The 22514-nt window shown below is 41.3% G+C and overlaps 1 protein-coding gene across 6 annotated transcripts in view; it reads right to left on the bottom strand.

Moving 5' to 3' along the window:
- The window catches only part of SPECC1 (sperm antigen with calponin homology and coiled-coil domains 1), a 519798-nt gene that overhangs the window by 29801 nt on the left and 467483 nt on the right, over positions 1–22514 (bottom strand). For all 6 annotated transcript variants that reach the window (XM_073667990.1, XM_073667989.1, XM_073667993.1 and 3 more), the window contains one exon: positions 12204–12320. In XM_073667990.1, the coding sequence (XP_073524091.1) occupies positions 12204–12320 (117 nt within the window). The remainder of the gene's footprint in view (positions 1–12203; positions 12321–22514) is intronic.

Below are 22514 nucleotides of genomic sequence, written 5' to 3'. Positions count from 1 at the left end.
GCAGGCAATATGTGGACCAGCACACAAAGCTGCGGACTGGACTGGACTGAGTTTTAGTTCGGACGTCTGAACCAAACTTTAGGCTGATATCCGGTATTTCATGGCAAGTCAATAAATATGTGCAGCTGTGGAAAATGTGGACAAGAAAACTTTCTGTAACAGGTTGTTTGAGAAAAAAAGGATAAGAACTTAAAGGGCCTCTGTCAGCACAGAATGACTGTTCAAACCAAGCCCAGCCGCTCGGTGCATCATGGCGAAGCCAATCATTTATATACACTTTCCCATCTGCTTGTTTTCAATCTATCTCCACCCCCTTTGCGTTGATTGGTTTAATAGAGACAAAGAAGGGCAGAGATGGAGGGAAACCAAGCAAGTAGGAAAGTGTATATAAATTATTGGCCACGCCAAGGGTGCAGTGAACGCCTGTACTTGGTTTGAATAGTCACTCTTTGCTGACAGAGTCCCGTAGCATATGGCAAGGCCCATTAAAGGGAATTAGTCAGCAAGTTTTTGTTATGTAATCTGATAGAAGCATGAGGACAGAGACCCAGCTTCCATTGATGTATAACTTAGCTTACTGGGTGCAGCAGATATGATAGAATCACAGTTTTCTCTGATGTAGATCTGACTCGCCCAGGGGGGGATATGGGGGAGACTCGGTACCCGGGCCTTTACCTTCTTTGTAGCATGTCACAGCAGTCGGCTCCCGAGCCCGTCCTCTGGGGTCACTCTTAAAAGGGGTTTTGTTAACAGTCTGTCTTGTGACGCCACCTGTGGCTTCTGGTAATGGGTACCAGCGCTGCTGCAGACCTCCGGGGGTGATGGGATGGCAGCTGGGATGTTCCTGCTCCCCACAGGCGGAGAGGGCCCCCGGGGCAGGGTTGATGGAAGGGATGCAGGTGAGAGGTGGCCCGGTCGGGTCAAGGGGAATGACGGACACTCACACAGGGGATTCGCTTCAGTACCTTTACTGGTGTAACGGCAGGTACGGTCCAGGGTACTTGATAGGAAGGGTGCATTTCAGGACTCTCCCCAGTGAGCGGGTATAAGGCCTCCTGATCCGTTTCTTCCTCTCTCTAAAGCTTCTGGCCAGCCTGGAACTTGGCCTAGCTTCTATGCTGTTTCACTCTCTCACCTGTCGGCTTGGTAGTAGGACTTTTCTCTGGCAACCACTATCCCTGGACGCTGGGGCCTTCGTGGTTCCTAGTCCTGTAATTGATGGTAGCTTCAGGATGACCAGGGGTCTGGAAGCCTCCTGGTATGCCGGTTGTCCCTACTGGGTGTAGAAAACCCTGTAGGCACGGACCCGGTGTCCGGCTTGTGTCCTGGGGTGAGCCTGAGATGCTCCTCTGCCCGCTTAACTCCTCTCTCCTCGCCTCGGCCACACTTGGGGCCCTCAGTACAGCAGCAGACGTGCGGCTTCTTCACTGCTCTCAGTGTCAGCACACTCTCCTCAGACTACTCTCTGACTGACTGACTAACTCCACCCTCTAGTATATATATGTCCCTAACAGGGTTCCCTCTGGTGGGATGAGGTGGAAGGGTGGAGGTGTCTGTTTGTAGTGAGAGACTCTTGTGGAGAAGTCCGTCCATGCACCCTTTTGGGTCCTGTGGTACCTGTAGTAGCAGGGTGCCACAGATCCAGCAGCGCTCAGTTGCTGAGCTGTGTATAACCTCGGCCACACCACAGCTTTCTGTGTACATTGTATAGTGACAAAGAGCTGCTAGACAGTGCTGGGGATGTGGTTGGACTAGGAGGCATGAGGCAGCTTGTACTCTAATGATAATTTCAATCTCCAGCTGATAAAACACTTATTGTATTGAAACAGCAAAACAACCTAGTAAGTGACATATCGCTGGAATCAGGGTCTCTGCTCCTACATTATGGTACTCTCAGATTATAATGTAAAAATCTGGTTACTAGTGATGAGTGAACGTGCTCGTTTAACCCTTTAACCGAGCATGCTCGGGTGCTTGCTGAGTATCTTTGGCATGCTCATATATTATGTTCGAGTCCCTGCGTCTGCATAATTTACAGCTGTAAGACAGCTTCAACACATGTGAGGATTCCCTAACAAACAGGCAATTCCTGCATGTGTTGAGGCTGACTAACAGCCATAAATCATGCAGACGCAGGGACTCGAACATAATACGAGCATGCCGAAGGTACTCGGCAATCACCCGAGCATGCTTGGTTAAAGGGTTAAACGAGCACACTCACTCATCACTACTGGTGACATATTTCCTTTAAGTGGTCGATATTAATTTTTTAAATAGTATAAGTCATGTGTAAGGGCTTTTAAAAAAGACCTTTTGCCAAATGTTGCCTTATAAAAGGGTACATTCCTCCATATCCTAGTCGGAATATACATAAAAAGTATATATTTTTTCCTTTTTTCCCTCCATTGGGGAGATAAAGTGCACAGCTCTGCTCTACTCCCCTTCCCCACTTGTAATAACAGTAAATGTCCTCAGTGAGACCAATAAGTAAAGCAGAACCATCTGTCATTACAGACATCTCATGCAGCTCTCTTCACACGCAGAGCTGACAGTGTCGTGAGAGGAGAGCTTCAGAGGTGTTTGTAATGACACACAGTTCTGCTCTACTCTATGCCCCTTATAATTCAGTATGTGCCGGCGGTGAGATCAGTGAAGAGAGCAGGGCTGTGTGTCATTATATGTCTTTCCATATCACACAGAAAAAGACAGATCTGACCTTCTCTGGAGGCATCTTCTTTTTTCCCCGTATGATGCTACTTGCTAATGATTGAACAAAGTCATGCAAGAGAAAGATTAACTGTCCCCAGAGACAAATCTCTGTCAATGTCACCTTGGTCTTAGCAAAAATTAGAATTAAAATTTTAGAAGCTAATATCTCTGCAATGCAGATGAGAATTTTTCCAATATAAAGTATGTTTTATTCAGCTCTGCAGCCACTATTCCATTATATGTCCAGTTTAACATGCTCAAACTGGTGAAAGGTCCTCTTTAAGTGTTTTAAACGCTTTCTGTGTCTTGGCTTGGTCAACAAGGGGATATTACCTTGCTGAAAACGGTCATGGCTTAGATGAAAGGGGCTATGACCTAACATGTGGCTCTGTGAGACAAAATACACAGTGTCGATCGATATGCCCTTTTGCATAGATTTTCTACATAGAGATAGGGAGATACCTGGCAAATATCAAGAGAAGCAATGAGTTACTTTAAAATCCAAACTTTTCAATCTTTGCTTCCTTTGACTAGAGACATTGGAGGGATATCAGACTTTAGATATCAGGGGGATAATGATGATTAGAGTGGAGCGGCTACCTCGTTGGGAAGAAGTGGGCAGCACGGTGGCTCAGTGGTTAGCACTGCTGCTTTGCACCTCTGGCGTCTTGGGTTCAAATCTCACCAAGGACAACATCTGCAAGGAGTTTGTATGTTCTCCCCGTGTTTGCATGGGTTTCCTTCGGGTTCTCCGGTTTCCCCTCACATTCCAAAAACATACTGATAGGGAGTGTAGATTGTGAGCCCCAATGGGGACAGTGACGGTAATGTCTGTAAAACACTGTGGAATATGATGGCGATATATAAGTAAATATAATAAATTGCATCAGTCTATTGGTAGTAGGAGTGACAAGGTGGGTGAGAGGTGTATGCAGGTACCTAGTTGCAATTTAAAGGGCCTCAGCAAATAAATGGACCCTTACCCTTAGGACCTGCAAAACAGCCATAACAAATGGATCACTTTTTGCTGGATAGTATTGTCATATAGCATAAAGGACAACCCATTTTAAGGAATTAAAAGCCACCATAGTGTTTTCTGAAAAAAAAAAAGAGCCACTTTTATACACTTGAGTGGATTATCTCAGCCTCTGGGCTTTGAAGCAGCCACTGTGGCTACTGGAGCTCCTGCTACATCCATGAGTCATTGCAAAAATAACTGTAGCATGGATAACCATGAGACCCTACAGATCGTATTTTAATTGGGGTCAGGTTGCTTTTGAGTACTTCACAACTAGTCTTTTACAGGATTATTTATTCCTTCCAAGCAAGATTATGAACAATGCATGAAAAACAAGCATGCTACATGAAAAGTAGAGTAATAACTGAACGCTGGTGAATCCTCTCCATTACAAGCTAGTCACATCTGAAGTGTCATTGAGGTCATCAACATGATGGTGAAATAAGTCAAGTAACGCTGTAAAATCTCCCCAGTTAATACAGCACCAGAAATGCATCCTCCAAGCGGCTTTCATAAAGATATCCAGCAAGATAAACTAATGTGGAAAGAGCTTACAGAACAGCACAGATTATGATATAGGTCATTACGTGGATTGAGTTCTCATATTTACACAGCTTCGTTATCTACTTATTTTACTGCTCTACAAATAGTTATTTGGGTGCTGCACAAGTAGCCAGACACTATACATCCTAATTGCATCCATTACATGCAAATATTTGATAAATGACGGCTGACCCGGTCAGTTGTGTGGGTGTTTAAAGGGAATCAGTCACCAGATTTCTGCTACCTAATCTGAGAGCAGAGTACACGCGCCGCTTCACACCAATGGGCTTTGTCCCTACCCACCATGTGACTAGCGGTGGGCGTATATATTCAGGTCCTGTCGGGTACACTTTACAGCGCCTCTTGAAAAAGAAGAGCGAGACGCGCGTCGGGGCGCGCTTTCACTTGTAGCACCTTCTGTGGCTCCCCTGGCATCCTGCGGGCTTCCTGTCACCCGGGTTTTTTGCAACTGGGTGAGTGCTTTTATCCACTTCTTGGGTACTCTTTATACATTTATTCATTTAATATCATGGGCACAGGGTAGTTAGTACCTCTTATTCCGGCTCTGCATTTCCCCCTTTGTTACTATTTAACATTTTGCGATTTTTGCACATGATATTGTCTATTATGTCTATTTAAATGACTGGTGTCTTATAATGGGTGAATCTTTATATTAATGTACTGCTACCATTTGTGGTTATACATTTATAGAGTGTCCCTTTGTTTGTATATTGGATTATACCCTCTCTTCTTGGATTGCCCAGCAGTCTTATTGCCAGGAGTTGCCTTGTTTCTGGCACTGCTTTTCCTGATCCCCTTGCCTCGTTACTATTACTTTCTGTATTACCTTTTATCTCTGTGATGATGAATTATAAATAAAGATTCTATCCTTTTGCTATACTACTCTTGTTTTCTCCGGTTTTTTAATATTGGATGTGAGTAGGCAATTTGAACCTGGTGCCGGACAATATGTCATAGCACCATGTTTTGTATCATAGTATATATTTGGCCAGCTTTTTTCTTATGTTATTGATCTAGCGAAAATTAGGAAATGGATTAGATACGCTGCTATGGACAACTACTACACTTTTTGCCAAAGCTTGTTGTTCTTAATTCGCAAATTTTACATGTTTATGTAATTGCACAATTAAAAAAAATTGTCCCAAAATTATCTGTCAATGTGATAACCCGAACATAGATATTCATAATTTTACTAGGACTGCACTCTCAAACCTTTATTTTTTTCAATTGTGGGTTAAATATTAAAAATGAATTGAATAAAACAGCAATCGGTGACAATATAGCCATGACATCTATGCCCACATTGTCTGAAATAAAAAAAAAATAAAGATACCACCTATGGTAAAATGTGAAGCTGCTCTAAGTCTTTTATAAAACAGATTATATTTTGGGTTCTTCTTAACAAAAAAAAAGCTCATGAGTCCTAGTGTATTCAGTCTCCACCCACTAAGCCTGACTGACTGAAAGCTGCAGCCTGCAGCTTGTACTGAGCTGTGAGAGATCTCAGTAGCAGGAGGAAGGTGGGACACTGAGGAGCAGTCAATCAAGCTAGATGGGTATGACGCACCCCCTGGGGCAGTGGGGTACTCGGAAGCCGGGCCGGTCGGTGCTGGGGATGTCACGGTGGCAGTGACCCGGTCCGTGACCCAGGGCGGTCAATTAAAGGGGTAAGAAGTATGGGAATAAAGTTTTTAGAGATAATGTTTGTGACGCCACCTGTGGTATGCGGCTATATGGGGCCGCCGCTGCGGTGCAGATCCTCTGGAGCTGATTGTGACACAGCAGAGTTGGTTCAGCTCTCCACAGGCAGAGCTAAGCTCCAGGGCAGTATATAAAGAATTGTGGAAAAAGATGTTGTTGATGTAATGTAGTGCAGATGATGGCGCAACAATTATTCAAGAGCACAGTGGGGTGCAATTTTCAGGTTTTACTCACAGTTGTTAAGTTCCTCAGGTTACACTTTCCGGATTCTAACCGCCCACGTCGTCCTGTGTCCTCCGGGGTAGTGATCCAGCAAACTCTCAGGTATTTCAGGAGCACTTGGACGGGACCCCGTTCTATGTACCGTTCCTGGTCGTCTCACTGCGCTGGCTCTCACCCTCCTGCCCTGTGCCTCACAATCAGTGGCCCAAGCCAGTGGCCTGGGGCCTTGTCGGGCGACTTGCAATCCCCTGGACCCTATGTGGCCACCTTTTCAGCAATATAATTGTGGGTTTTGGCTGCAACACCTTGCCAATGCTGCAGCCTCCGGTTTGCTAGCCGAGCCTGGTTGTTCTCCACTAGCCTGAGGCCGGTCCCCTTCTGCGGCCTGATCTCTCCACGTCCGTGTAGATTCGGGCGCATGGGTGGCTTCCTGCACCTACCGGTCCCCTTCTGCGGCCTGATCTCTCCACGTCCGTGTAGATTCGGGTGCACGGGTGGCTTCCAGCACTCACCGGGCCCCTGGGATCTCCTCTGTCTCTGGAGCCTTCCCTCTGCTCCAGTCCTCTCTCACTCTCCTCCTGGGCCTCTCTTACTACGCCCAACTCCTCTCTCTCCTGAGCGGAGCTCCTTCTTCCCACTCCCAACTGTCACCTCTCTGTACTGACTGAACTCCTTCTAGATGGTTCCCCTTGTTCTTATACTCTTCCTGTCGGTGCTCCCCTGTTCTACTTCCTCCACCCACCTCCTCTACCTAGTTCCACCCTCCAGCTAGGGACCAGGGACAGTGCTCTCCCTTAGGAGCAATCTCGCCCTTCCCTACTGAAGTGGAGTGTATTGGATGTGGGTGTGTGGGTCCCGGGTAGTACTCCGTCCTTACCTGAGAGTGGGGTACTACATCTCTGGGTGAGATGAAGACGAAGGGGCGCCACCAGTAGAAACTGAGTATAAACTTTCATAATGGATCATACAGCCATTCTTACATGGATTGCCAAAGCATGTTCACCTGATCTGTTTAACAATATATGCAGTTTATATTGGTGAAACAGAAAAATGAAAAAAAAAATCATTCACACTTAGCATAAAAAAAATCCACAGCTTTTCCTATATGTTGCACTTTCCTTGGGATAACTGTTGTAAATGACATTTGGGTGGGAACACAGCATTATTCAATATGCTCTAGTATCTTTTTAATCTCGGTCAATGATATCTGACAATGATAACTGTGGTTACGACAGACACAGGCGCAGATTATAATGTATCAGTCACATTTTTCTATCGGTGCACATAAACAGATAAACTGCCTGGTGTTCACGCAGAAATATCCCCAGGGGCAGACACAGACATTTTCTTTTTAGATCTACCTATGACTCTGCATTAACTTCCAGCAAACCCGGTTCATGTTTTATTTAGTTGCGTTCAGCACAAGAACACTATAAATAATATTACATATAAGGCGCAATTTGCACAGCGCGTGGCCAGAAAATGGAAAATATGACTTGTTACACACATCCTCTCAGGCAAATGTTTTTTTTTTATTTCTATGAAGCATTTAATCACACACGTACCAGCCTGCGGGCAGCCTTTTATTAAAAAATAAAAAGGTGTCTCGCCATGAAAAGCCCTCTTAGGTTTTTTCTTAGCAAATTTGCAAATAGCAAATCTGTTCCTCTATATTTTAATCATTCTGTTCCTTCATATCCAGCCTTTTCTTGTCTATCTGTGCAAGAAAATGGATCTAACATAAAAGGATTGACATGTTTTATAGAGTCAACAGGTAATAATATTAAATTAGAAAGTGGGCAGAAAGTGACTCAAAACATGCATGAATGCACACAGACTGTAATATCTACACACCCCTACTTACGCACATACATACATACATACATATATATATATATATATATATATACACACTGCTCAAAAAAATAAAGGGAACACTCAAAAACACATCCTAGATCTGAATAAATGAAATATTCTCATTGAATACTTTGTTCTGTACAAAGTTGAATGTGCTGACAACAAAATCACACAAAAATCATCAATGGAAATCAAATTTATTAACCAATGGAGGACTGGATTTGGAGTCACCACCAAAATTAAAGTGGAAAAACACACTACAGGCTGATCTAACTTTGATGTAATGTCCTTAAAACAAGTCAAAATGAGGTTCAGTATTGTGTGTGGCCTCCACGTGCCTGTATGACCTCCCTACAATGCCTGGGCATGCTCCTGATGAGGTTGCGGATGGTCTCCTGTGGGATCTCCTCCCAGACCTGGACTAAAGCATCCGCCAACTCCTGGACAGTATGTAGTGCAACGTGGATGGAGCGAGACATGATGTCCAAGATGTGCTCAATCGAATTCAGGTCTGGGGAACGGGCGGGCCAGTCCATAGCTTCAATGCCTTCATCTTGCAGGAACTGCTGACACACTCCAGCCACATGAGGTCTTGCATTGTCCTGCATTAGGAGGAACCCAGGACCAACCGCACCAGAATATGGTCTCACAAGGGGTCTGAGGATCTCATCTCGGTACATAATGGCAGTCAGGCTACCTCTGGCAAGCACATGGAGGGCTGTGCAGCCCTCCAAAGAAATGCCACCCCACACCATTACTGACCCACTGCCAAACCGGTCATGCTGAAGGATGTTACAGGCTGCAGATCGCTCTCCACGGCGTCTCCAGACTCTGTCATGTCTGTCACATGTGCTCAGTGTGAACCTGCTTTCATCTGTAAAGAGCACAGGGCGCCAGTGGCGACTTTGCCAATCCTGGTGTTCTGGGGCAAATGCCAAGTGTCCTGCATGGTGTTGGGCTGTGAGCACAACCCCCATCTGTGGACGTCGTGCCCTCATGCCACCCTCATGGAGTCGGTTTCTAACCGTTTGTGCAGACATATGCACATTTGTGGCCTGCTGGAGGTCATTTTGCAGGGCTCTGGCAGTGCTCCTCCTGTTCCTCTTTGCACAAAGGCAGAGGTAGCGGTCCTGCTGCTGGATTGTTGCCCTCCTACGGCCCCCTCCATGTCTCCTGGTAGCGCCTCCAGCCTCTGGACACTACGCTGACAGACACAGCAAACCTACTTGCCACAGCTCGCATTGATGTGCCATCCTGGATGAGCTGCACTACCTGAGCAACTTCTGTGGGTTGTAGAGCCCGTCTCATGCTACCACGAGTGTGAAAGCACAGCCAACATTCAAAAGTGACCAAAACATCAGCCAGAAAGCATTGGTACTGAGATGTGGTCTGTGGTCCCCACCTGCAGAACCACTCCTTTATTGAGTGTTTCTTGATAATTGCCAATAATTTCCATCTATTGTCTATTCCATTTTCACAACAGCAGGTGAAATTGATTGTCAATCAGTGTTGCTTCCTAAGTAGACAGTTTGATTTCACAGAAGATTGATTTACTTGGAGTTATATTCTGTTGTTTAAGTGTTCCCTTTATTTTTTTGAGTAGTGTATATATATATATATATATATATATATATATATATATATATATATATTATATATATATATATATATATACACATACATACATATATATATATATATATATACACACATACATATATATATGTACACACACACACACACACATACATACATTTGGTATCACTAGGTGCGTAAACTAATAAAAACATTTTCAATATTTTTCCTATAAGTAAATGCCAAAATGGAAAAAATAAAAAAACAAATAAATCAAAATTGCAGAATCCCATTGGAAGCTTTTCCTCCTTAAAAATGGAGGAAAAAAAGATCAGAAAGCTGCATGGGCCAAAATAATGGTACCAATAAAAACTACAGCGTGTATCGAACAAAAAAAATTATAAATCCTGGAAGGTGAGGAAGAAAAATCTAAAAAAAGCTCCAGAGCCCGCATAAACCTGGAGCTGGCCCTATATACAATATATACTGAATAGTTTAAAGAGTCATATATTCCTGTTGTGCTGCCACTAGCACTACCATCTCATACCCCTACAATCACTCCTCTCCTGCATTTGTCAGAAAAAAATAGCCTCTGTTCCCCAGATCTGGAGCAGTAAATATATAAGGTCTGTACATGTTTTCATTATTATAGACACTGCAGTCTGGACAATAACGGTAGCGACCATAAAAGAGATTTATCAATAGTGTTGTCTTTTAACAAGACAAAATCAAAATTTGGTGCATAGCATGTACTTTATTTTTTGGCTACTTTGTAAAACAAAGTAAGGCCACGGCCCCACTATCAGTATTTGGTCAGTATTTGATCAGTATTTTTTCTCAGGAGTGGGAGCCTTCACCAGGAGAGGAACAATCAGAGAAAAGGTATAATAGAAAAATGTCACCAATTCTGCATTTATCACCCACTCCTGGTTTTGGCTCCAACTCCTGGGAAAAATTACTGATCGAATACTGATAGTGGGGCCGTGGCCTAAATGTTTCTATAGAAGAGCATGGTTAGGGTTTGAAGATAAAATATAAAGAAACAACACCTATAGCCTTGCACATATATTATGTCTCTTTACAACTTCCTTTAAGTAGAGCCAGAATGACACCCGTTATCTACTAGGGATCGCCACTGTACATATATATTCCTTCAGTTTTATAGGCATGTTTTCAGAGGTTTTTTGACTGATTGCTGTAAGAATCTGCATGCTCCATTGGATGTCTACTATGGAAATATTCTTCCTTCGAGACATTCCTTTAGTGGAGAAAAATTTGTAATACAAGCCATGTGGAGCACCGTAAATCAGCATACAGACTGCACCTAAAATGCTCAATGGTATCGGTAGGGATTAACTAATATTTTAAAACCAATAGCCATCGGCCAAATCCCATTTTAACCAATCCAAAATAAAACATAACTTTTAATTGTTAAATTTAAGATATAAGTAACTAGAGCAAATTATAGGCTAAGGTGCACATTCAAATTACACTCTGCTCCTGATTGGTCCTACCTATGTTTAAGTGTGTCCACTAGTTGAGTCATTCAGTTGTAATATGAATAGATCTACCTATTTGTAGCTACATAGGTGTACAGCTCCAATAGCCTCACATTGTATAACTAGCATTAAGCAAAGAACCTGTTGGTTATTATCTACCATCAAGGAAGGTATCCTATTTTGTAATGTCTAAAGACCAGAGGAACAAGGCGCTATTAAAATAAAGGAAGAGCCTCTCAACATGTTTCACCCTTACGGGCTTCATCAGGGTGAAACATGTTTTTCCTGAAGTGTCTCCTTTTTCTATATATAAGATAGTGGTGGCATCCAAGTGGAAGCTGGCTGATGAATGGTCAGGTCAGTTCTTCTGGCCAATTCACATTTTTTGAAGCCTTTAGTGCTTAAAAGCAGTGAAAAAAGATGGGACATTCGAATAGCAAGTCATTTTGACATTACTGTACCTGTTATTTTTAACACTTATTTTGCGCTTTTTCAGGCGGGTTCCAAGCGGCATAATGTGTTATGTGTACATACCCAAAAGGATTTGTAGGGACATTCAATATTTTATGGTCTATTGTTAAAATAGTTAATATCAGATCGAAGGAGGTACGACACCCAGCACCCCATGTAGATCAGCTCCAGGGATAAAAGCTGATTTTAGGTTTTTGGCTACATATTTTACAGAGCCGCCACCACAGCTAATAGCAGCTGATCGGTGTCTGGTGCCTGAAACCTAAGGATAGGTCATCAATATTATATGCATGTACAGAGGCAATAGGTAGTAACCACTAATTACCCTACTGTTGGCTCTTATTGTGCTCATAGTAGTCGCCATCCATCTTTCACACCCCTGAGGAGCATGTACCCTGAAAAGTTGCATTCCATAATATTTTACAAAGCTTTACAGGAATAATGACAGCCCACATGCGTCCCATGATGGCTGTCATTAGTGACCTAATTATTAACCATCTTTGAGATCTAGGTAACTTAGTCTACTGTGTCTGCAACATTTATTCACATAAAAAGAAGAAATTAACAAAAATGGAAAAAGAGAGTACCTTGTCTTGGCTGTTGAGCTCATGGTATGGTATATGAGCTGGCAGATATGTGTGAAGCAGGGCACAGAAAGCCAGGCCATCGCTCCAACTGCTACTGAAGTTTGTTATATCGATATTCTGTGAAAACACAAAGGAATAATAATACATTTTACACTGTGTCCACAAAACACAAGGGGCAATAAAAATATCTTCCTCGAGTTAGGCTCCGGCCAAGTTTAATGTCTCTTTTGTCATAATGTCAGAGCTTAATTCTAATGAACAATTAATTACTGAACTTGGCCGAGTCAAGTCTTTCACTGCTTCCTGTATTTGCAGTTATTGGAATAAAGCCGCGTTTCCTTTCATGCGTTATGAGCAGCTGCCAACATACAACATTAGTCCACTGTCACCAGCTCAGTAGCTCCATGTGATCAGTAAGAAATGGTTCTGCCAGTGGAGAAGCCATACAAGAAGTAATCTCAGGTCAATATATTATATGCCTAATTTGATATTATCCCATTATCCAACATTTTATCCTATTACAATATACGAACTCTATCGGGACATGCTACTCGTCAACGGAGACCACAAAATGATTTGAATAATTGAAATAATTACATTTTTCTTTTTAACAAAGCACTTAGTATTATAATTTTTTTATGGAAATTTTCATAATTTCTACGTTCTTTAAAGAGAACTTGTCAACTGATTCATGTTGCCCGAACTATCTGAACGCATGAGTCAGTGACCGGCTCCTGCATTCTGAGCATCTAGGTTTCACTCTGAAATGCTTCAGAATTTCATAGAAACACATACTTGCAAATGCGGCTAGGGTTGAAATGACTAATCCAAGACATGTGTCCTACCAGCTTTTCCCTCCGCCCACTCAACTCTCTCCTTATACAGCGGCATGTAAAAGTTTGGGAACCCCTGGTTAAAATTACTGTTATTGTGAATAGTTAAGCAAGTTGAAGATGAAATGATCTCTAAAAGGCCTAAAGTTAAAGATGATACATTTCCTTGGTATTTTAGACAAAATATATATATATAATGTCATTTTTTACATTTTAAAAATTACAAAATGGAAAGTGGGCAGATGCAAAAGTTTGGGTACCCTTGGGCATTCGTGTGCTCAGATAACTTTGACCAAGGTTTCAGACCTTAATTGGCTTGTTAGGGTTATTGCTTGATAACTATCATCGTTAGGAAAGGCCAAGTGATGCAAATTTCCCAGCTTTATAAAAACCCAGCCTCCTCTAACCTTGTGCCAAAAAACTGCAGCCATGGGTTCTTCTAAGCAGCTGCCTAGCACTCTGAAAATGAAAATGGTGGAGGCCCACAAAGCAGGAGAATGCTATAAGACGATAGCAAAGCATTTTCAAGTTGCCCTTTCCTCAGTTCGAAATGCAATTAAGAAATGGCAGTTAACAGGAACAGTGGAGATCAAGATAAGGTCTGGAAGAACAAGCAAAATTTCAGTGAGAACTGCTCTTAGGATTCTAGAGATGGAAATCAGAACGCCCGCTTGACTGCAAAAGAACTTCAGAAAGATTTAGCAGACTCTGGAGTTGTGGTACATTGTTCTACTGTTCAGAGACACCTGTACAAATATAGTCTTCATGGAAGAGTCATCATAAGAAGATCTCTCCAGCATTAGAAGTATGCAAAAGAACATCTAAACAAGCCTGTTGCATTTTGGAAACAAGTCCTGTGGACCAATGAGGTTAAAATAGAACTCTTTGTCCTCAATGAACAAAGGTATGCAGAAAAAAAGAGCACAGAATTTCAGGAAAACAATATCTCGCTAACTATTAAGCTTGGGGATGGATCATTCATGTTTTGGGGTTGTGCTGCAGCCAATGGCACGGGGAACATTTCATGGGTAAAGGGAAGAATGGATTTATTGAAATTTCAACAAATTCTTAATGCAAACATAACACCATCTGTTAAAAAGCTGAAGTTGAAAAGAGGATGGCTTCTACAAATGGACAATGATCCTAAACACGTGTCAAAATCCACAATAGACGACCTCAAAAGGCGCAAGCTGAAGGTTTTACAATGGCCCTCAGAGTCCCCTGATCTGAACATCATTGGAAATCTGTGGCTTGACCTCAAAATAGCAATGCATGTAAGACAACCCAGGAATCCCACACAACTGGAAGAATTTTCCAAGGAAGAATGGATGAAAATCCCTCAAACAAGAATTGAAAGACTGTTGGCTGGCTACAAAAAGTGTTTACAACTGTGACACTTGCAAAAGGGGGTGCTACTAGGTACTAACCATGCACAGTGCCCAAACTTTTGCATTGACCCATTTTCCTTTTTGTATTTTTTAAATTGTAAAAAATGACAATTTACAGTGGGGAAAATAAGTATTTGATACACTGCCGATTTTTGCAAGTTTTCCCATCTACAAAGAATGGAGAGGTCTGTAATTTTTATCGTAGGTACACTTCAACTGTGAGAGACAGAATCTAAAAATAAAAAACAGAAAATTACATTGTATGATTTTTAAGTAATTAAATTGCATTTTATTGCATGAAATAAGTATTTGATCACCTACCAACCAGCAAGAATTCTGGCTCTCACAGACCTGTTAGTTTTTCCTCAAGAAGCCCTCCTACTCTGCACTCAATGCCTGTATTAACTGCACCTGCTTTAACTCGTTGCCTATATAAAAGACACCTGTCCACACACTCAGTCACACTCCAACCACTCTACCATGGCTAAGACCAAAGAGCTGTCTAAGGACACCAGGGACAAAATTGTAGACCTGCACAAGGCTGGCATTGGCTACAAGACAATAGACAAGCAGCTTGGTGAGAAAGCAACAACTGTTGGCACAATTATTAGAAAATGTAATTAACACAAGATAACTGTCAATCTTCCTCAGTCTGGGGCTTTGTGCAAGATCTCGCCTCGTGGGGTAAGGATGATTTTGAGAAAGGTCAGGAATCAGCCCAGAACTGCACGAGAGGACCTGGTCAATGACCTGGAGAGAGCTGAGACCAGATTCTCAAACATTACTGTTACACATTATGCCGTTATGGATCAAAATCCTGCAGGGCATGCAAGGTCCCCCTGCTCACTCCAGCACATGTCCAGACCTCTTCAAAGTTTGCCAATGACCATCTGGATGATCTAGGGCAAGCATGGGAGAAGGTCATGTGGTCAGATGAGAACAAAATAGAACTTTTTGGTATCAACTCCACTTGTCATGTTTGGAGGAAGCAGGATGAGTACAACCCCAAGAACACCGTCCCAACAGTGAAGCATGGTGGGGGAAACATCATACTTTGTTGGTGCTTTTCTGCAAAGGGGACAGGACGATTGCACCATATTGAAGGGAGGATGGATGGGGTCATGTATTGCGAGATTTTGGCCATTAACCTCCTTCCCTCAGTAAAAGCATTGAAGATGGGTCATGGCTGGGTCTTCCAGCAGGACAATGACCCAAAACACACAGCCAGGGCAACTAAGTAGTGGCTCCGTAAGAAGCATTTCAAGGTCCTGGAGAGGCCTAGCCAGTCTCCAGACCTGAACCTAATAGAAAATTTTTGGAGGGAGCTGAAACTAAATGTTGCCCAGCGACAGCCCCAAAACCTGAAAGGTCTGGAGAAGATCTGTATGGAGGAGTGGGCCAAAATCCCTGCTGCCGTGTGTGCAAACTTGGTCAAGAACTACAGCAAACAAAGGTTTCTCTACCAAATATTAAGTTCTGTTTTTCTACTGTATCAAAAACTTATTTCATGCAATAAAATGCAAATTAATTATGTAAGAATCATACAATGTGATTTTCTGGATTTTTTTTAAGATTCAGTCTTTCACATTTGAAGTGTACCTACGATAAAAATTACAGACCTCTCCATTCCTAGCAAAATTAGAAGTATCAAATACTTATTTTCTCCACTGTATCTATATATTTTTGTCTAAAATACAAAGGAAATGTGTCATTTTTAACTTTAGGCCTTTTAGAGATCATTTCATCTTCAACTTGCTTAACTGTTCACAATAACAGTAATTTTGACCAGGAATGTCCAAACCTTTACATGCCACTGTATGGGTATACAATGCAGGGGGAAACCTGTCAATCTAGCTGAAAAAGAAACTGGGGACCAGCCTCTTGAACAAGTCAACTCGTCCCAAACCCATGCTTTCAGCTATGTTTTTATCTCTGAAACTCAGCTGGATTTCAGAATAAAAAAAAAATTAAAATGCAGCAGCCAGTCTCTCACTTATGCTTCCCATAATTCAGGCAACATGAATCAGCTGAAAGATTACTTTTTGAATTACATTCACCCAGGAACTACCCAATACAGCATACCACCTCTATATACATTCCCACTTAATGTTCTGCAATCATTCCTTTAGCTTAAGCACTACTAGATTGTCCCTTGTCTAGGAAATATTTTCTAAAACAGGTTTTAGCTTCCCTTCCCTGTTCTCTCTCAAGTCACTATGTACAGTGGATATAAAAATCTACACGCCCCTGTTAAAATGCCAGTTTTTGTAATGTAAAAAATCATACCAATCAGAATAATTTCCACCTTTTTTCCACCTTTAATGCCACCATCTGGACAAATTAAAAATCAAACAAATCTTTTTGAGTAGAAAAATAAAAATAAAGAATTAAAATAATGTGGTTGCATAAATGTACACACCCTTAAATTAGTATGTTTGGGTAGGAGTCCATCAGTATGGCACATCTAGAATTGTCAATTTTCGCCCACTCTTCCTTGCCGTAGTGCTCCAAAGCTGTCAAACTGCGAGGGCATCTTCTAAGTAAAGCGCCCTCTTCAGGTCATCCCACAGATTATCAATTGGATTCAGGTCTGGGTTCGAACTTTGATCGTCTTCTAGCAAAACCATTCTTTTGTTGATTTGTATGCCAAGGTATGCTTAAGGTCGTTAACGTGCTGACAGCGGAAATTCCTCTTTATCTTCAGCTTTTTAGCACAGGCCCAAAGTTTTTGTTGCAAAATTGACTAATATTTGGAACTGTTTAATGCCACCTTGACTTACGACCCATGTCCAGCTGCCGAAAAACAGCCCTAAATCATAATGCTGCCTCCACCATCTTTCACTGTGGTTATGGTGTTCTTTAGGTGATGTGCAAACATATCTTTTAGAATTATGGCCAAAAAGTTCATCAATATTAGACCATAACACATTTTCTCTCATGTTTTTGGAAGGCTTGATGCCTGCAGACCTTGGCAAAATATAGCTGGACTTGGATGTTTTTCTTTGTAAAAAATGGCTTCACCTTACCCGATATGCCGATCATATGAAGAAAATAGGAGGTTGTCACATGCAGTACACAACCAGTACTTGCCAGAGATTCCTACAACTCCTTTAATGTTGTTGTAGGCTTCTTGGCAGCCTTTAAGACCATTTTGTTTTCTTATCTTTTCATCAATTCTTGAGAGATGTCCAGTTCTAGGTAATGTCACTGTTGTGCCAAATTTAAACCACTTCTTGATGACTGTCTTCACAGTGTACCATGATATATCAAATGCCTTGGAAATAATTTTATACCCTTCTCCTGATAACTTTCACAAATGAGATCCATTTGCTGTGTTGTAAGCTGTTTATGGACTATGACTTGTACTGTAAAATGCAACAAAGAAAATAGGAGGAATATCCGATTACAACTAAACTGTATATGGGATTAATCAGAATTGCTTTAGATGATGGCAGCTGTGTACTGACCACTATTTAACATGAGTGTAAATGTGATTAGATAATTCTGAAGGCAACCACATCCCCATTTATAAGAGGGTGTTCATACTTATGCAATTACATTATTTTGATTTGGTTATTTTCTCCCTCAAAATGATTAAAGTTTGTTTCTCAATGGATTTGTACAGATTATGGGTAATATTAAAGGTGTAAAAAGTTCTGAAATGTTTATTCTTGGTATGATTTTTTTCCATGACAAAAACTTTCCATTTTAACAGGGGTGTGTAATTTTTTTTGTACCCACTGTACATTATTGTCCATCAATACAACAGTGAGAACTTTCGACAGACTAAAATCCTTGTGAACAGAGACCAGACCATATCTCATTTGGTTGACAAATGCAAATGGAAAGATATTTTTGGAATCATGTTCTCGTATCTGTTACATCACAAACTTTGGATTAAATACTTTCTTCAGCTTTGGTTTATTAGTGATAGATCATTCTCCAGTTCCATAAAGTTCACTATTTCACATTTTGTTGGTCCGAGATTGGTCTCTACACTATTACCCATATTCTTCCCACAGATATTATAATCAAGTAATATGTGGATAATAATGTGCAAGTGACATCCAAAAAAATACTAATCATTCATGTGACACAAGCCACAAAGACACCCTGCTAATGTGCAGCCTGCATCTTTTATGGCCAATTATTCGGAACGTTGGTAACGTAAATATTTTAAAGGAGTTCTCAAAATTTTACAAAATTTGCCCAAGAGCAGGGAATGTTAGAACATAAATAAATAATAATTACTAACGATGCTGCTCCAGCGCTGCCAATCATTTGGGCTGCACCAGTCCTGCGGTGATGACGCCATGTTTATCATCCACTTGACCACTGCAGCAAATAACTGGCATCAGTGATGGCATTTTCATGTAGAGAACATGACTTCTAGTGACCAGAAATGGGCGGCAGTAGTCACATGAATATGCAGGATTGGCAGGGACCACCAGAACACTGGTGCTGGAGTAAAGGGGGCATTTAAAGGGAAAATGTCACTCCCTAGGAGAACCCTGTGACGTGCACTCTTCTCATTGACATCCCGTGCATGCGAAAAGCGCCACTAACATCAGGAGCGCTTTTTTTTCCTCCCGGCCCCATTTTTAGCTGAAGTTCTGTAGTGTGCAGGCGCTGGGGAGTCACAGTGAAAGCTCTCCTGATGTTAGTGGCGCTTTGCGCATGCGCGGGATGTCAATAGGAAGAGTGCACATCACAGGGCCCTGTGGAGTGCAGGGGAGGGGTGGAGAGGAAAATGCAAAATAAGCTGATAGACGGGGATTTCTGGACTTCCTAAGCAGATAGGCGGGGATTTCTTGGCGTCCCCCAGGCACCAAGCAGATGGAAACCGATTTTATAAAATCAGACCGCTAATATGGGCCATACAGGTATGTATAGATTTACATTTCTATAACCTGTATGCCCATAGTAGAGGTCTGATATCTCCCAGGGGGTGAGAGATTCCCTTTAAAGCGTAAGAAATGCTTATTTCTCTATTTCATAACATTCCCTACTTTTGACCAACTTTAGTAAAATCAAAGTCATTCAAAAATCTTCTTTGTACTCAATGAATAATTGTTCCTGAGCATCTAAATATGATTCTGATATGGGTGAGCCTCTATATTCAGCCCGTTCCTTCACAGTGAAGGGTTTTATTGCTGATAAGTAGAACGACTAGGAGCATGGTAAGTAAACAAGACATAAAAGCTGGATACTAATAGTTATAGGCCACTGCAATTTATTCCTAGTGGAGGATTTTACCTCTTCATTTCCATCTGATCCAACTTAAATTAAATGAATTCCCAGGATGCCTGTGTCATTGCCAGGATGCTCTCCGAAATAACTCCCGATCCTGCACATTTATTCAGTGGAATATTGCTGTCTAAGCCTATTTACCTTTTATTCAGAATCAGCATCGTCTTCTCTATGAGTGACAGCCAGGAGAGATCATTTATGTTTATTTCTATTCTACGAGCAGTCAAGAGACTTCTAAAGTTATTGGATAATGTGTAAATCAATGTATATTTTAATTTGATAGGAGACACTAGAGTTTTGTGTATTACATTTATTACTACACATTATGAAATATAACAATCTTATCGATAAAGGAGAAAAACTAAGACTGGACATTAAATTGTAGTAAGATAAAGACAAAGGGTTTATCGCATGATCTGCACACATTAGACTTCGGGTGACCTCTTGATCTAGGTTTGAATGTCGTGGCTGAATTCTGACAAAAGTGATACAGCTATTGGATATCTCGGTATTAGGTTAGCCACCATGGGATATTTCTGGATGAAGTGGAAATTTTAGGTTGGTACAAGTCTCCAGGCTTGGATTAAGGACATTTCATGCATATGTCTTTATATCTTTGGAGACTTAGTGGGCCTGGATCAGGGGCTGATGAAGAGCCCCTGATGAAGCCACCGTGCGTGGCGACACGTGTTGGGCATTGATTGCCCATGTACACCATCCCGGTGATAGGCTTTCCCTTACCCAGGATATACTGGTCGTATTGCTTTGTTAAATTATCATCTATATTTGGGGCATTAGTAGCTTGAATAGGGTCACTGCTTTTTGGAACAATTTTTCCCTTTTTCTATTGACTAACAGGACTAATGCTATGTTCCTATTTGTATGTATTTGGGATTCTTCATTGATCAAGTAGTGCACTGTCCAGTTATAGCAACATAATACCCTATTCCTTGTTGGTATTCTATAGGCTACTACTGCTACAGTGTATTTTTGGTATTGTCGGTGGCTATTAGCCATTCATTTATTGCGCAATATTGATCACCAGGGATAGCCTTTATTTAGCCTACTATATTTATTATGCATCTTATTTATTGTGATCACGCTTTGGGATGGTTTCTAAAGTAGATGGGCTCTCAATCAGTGGATAACTCCACTGTAGTTTTACTTGTGTTTTAATGAATTTGATGTGTCTGTGCTGTGACGTTGTTGTACGTATTTACATAAATAAAATGTATATATTTTTTGTATATTAATGGATTATTGTTGATATTGGGTGATCACTGCACATTAGCGTACCTCTTTTCTTTTGGTTACTTTATACATGTATATGGTTTGCTGCATGTTGATCCCATATACTGGATGGTGCCCTTCATATGTTGTATTTGGGAAACTGCAAAAAAAAGTGCAATTTCACAACTGTTTTTTTTTTTTTTCCCTGTTCATTATATGGTGTAACTGGTATGGCAATTCTCCAGGTCAGTACGAATACACAGATACCGAACATGTATAGTTTTTTTTATTTAAATGGTGAATACTAAATTTGGAAATTTGTAAAAAAAATAAATAAATAAACATGTTGCTTTTATCACTATTTTCCGAGACCTGTAATGTTTTCATTTTTTGAGATATGGGTCTGTCTGAGGGCTTAGTTTTGCGCCCTTAGCTGGAGCTTTTACTGATAGCATTTTGGGGTAGATACAATGTTTTGATCACCTCTTATTGTATTTTATTACAATGTTGCGGTAGCCAATAAAACTGTAATTTTGGAGTTTTGATTATTTCTTGTTATGCCGTTTACCCATCAGATTAATTTATTTTATATATTGATAGATCTGACTTTTACAAACGCAGCGATACCAAATGTGTGTATTTTTTTAATTGTTTTATTTTTAATGGGGCACAGGGGGGTGATTTGAACTTGTGATTTTTATATTTTTCTCATATTGTTGAAAACTTTTTTTCACTGTATTCAATAGTTCCATTAGGGGACTTGAAGCTGTGATCATCCGATCGCTTGTACTATACATAGCAGTGCATCAGCATTGCTATTTAAAATCACAATCTCCTATGAATGCCAGCCACAGGCTGACATTCACAGGAGGACCGTAATGACAGGCACAGGGGTCATCAGCAGACACTCGGCTGTTATGACAACCCCTCGGCGCGCCAGTGACGTGATTGAGGGGAGCATGGAACGACGCGCCCCCCTGCCGGAGCGTGTTAAATGCCTCTGTTAGAGATTGACTGCAGGATTTCACAAGTTAACAGCCGCAGGCACATGATGGCTGATTAAATCAGCTATCATGTGCAGGGAAAGATGCAGGCTCAGTGTGCGAGCCCACATCAAAGGCAGGAACACTACAGATGACGTACAGTACAGACCAAAAGTTTGGACACACCTCATTTAAAGATTTTTCTGTATTTTCATGACTATGAAAATTGTACATTCACACTGAAGGCATCAAAACTATGAATTAACACATGTGGAATTATATACTTAACAAAAAAGTGTGAAACAACTGAAAATATGTCTTATATTCTAGGTTCTTCAAAGTAGCCATCTTTTGCTTTGATGACTGCTTTGCACACTCTTGGCATTCTCTTGATGAGCTTCAAGAGGTAGTTACCGGAAATGGTTTCCACTTCACAGGTGTGCCCTGTCAGGTTTAATAAGTGGGATTTATTGCCTTATAAATGGGGTTGGGACCATCAGTTGTGTTGTGCAGAAATCTGGTGGATACACAGCTGATAGTCCTACTGAATAGACTGTTAGAATTTGTATTATGGCAAGAAAAAAGCAGCTAAGTAAAGAAAAACGAGTGGCCATCATTACTTTAAGA

This window comes from Phyllobates terribilis, unplaced genomic scaffold, assembly GCF_046119375.1.
Source record: "Phyllobates terribilis strain yellow unplaced genomic scaffold, ASM4611937v1 Scaffold_2__4_contigs__length_985480577, whole genome shotgun sequence".
In the NCBI taxonomy this organism is placed as follows: Eukaryota; Metazoa; Chordata; class Amphibia; order Anura; family Dendrobatidae; genus Phyllobates; species Phyllobates terribilis.
Note: the sequence above shows the minus strand (reverse complement) of the source record. Positions and strands in the feature narration are given on the sequence as shown.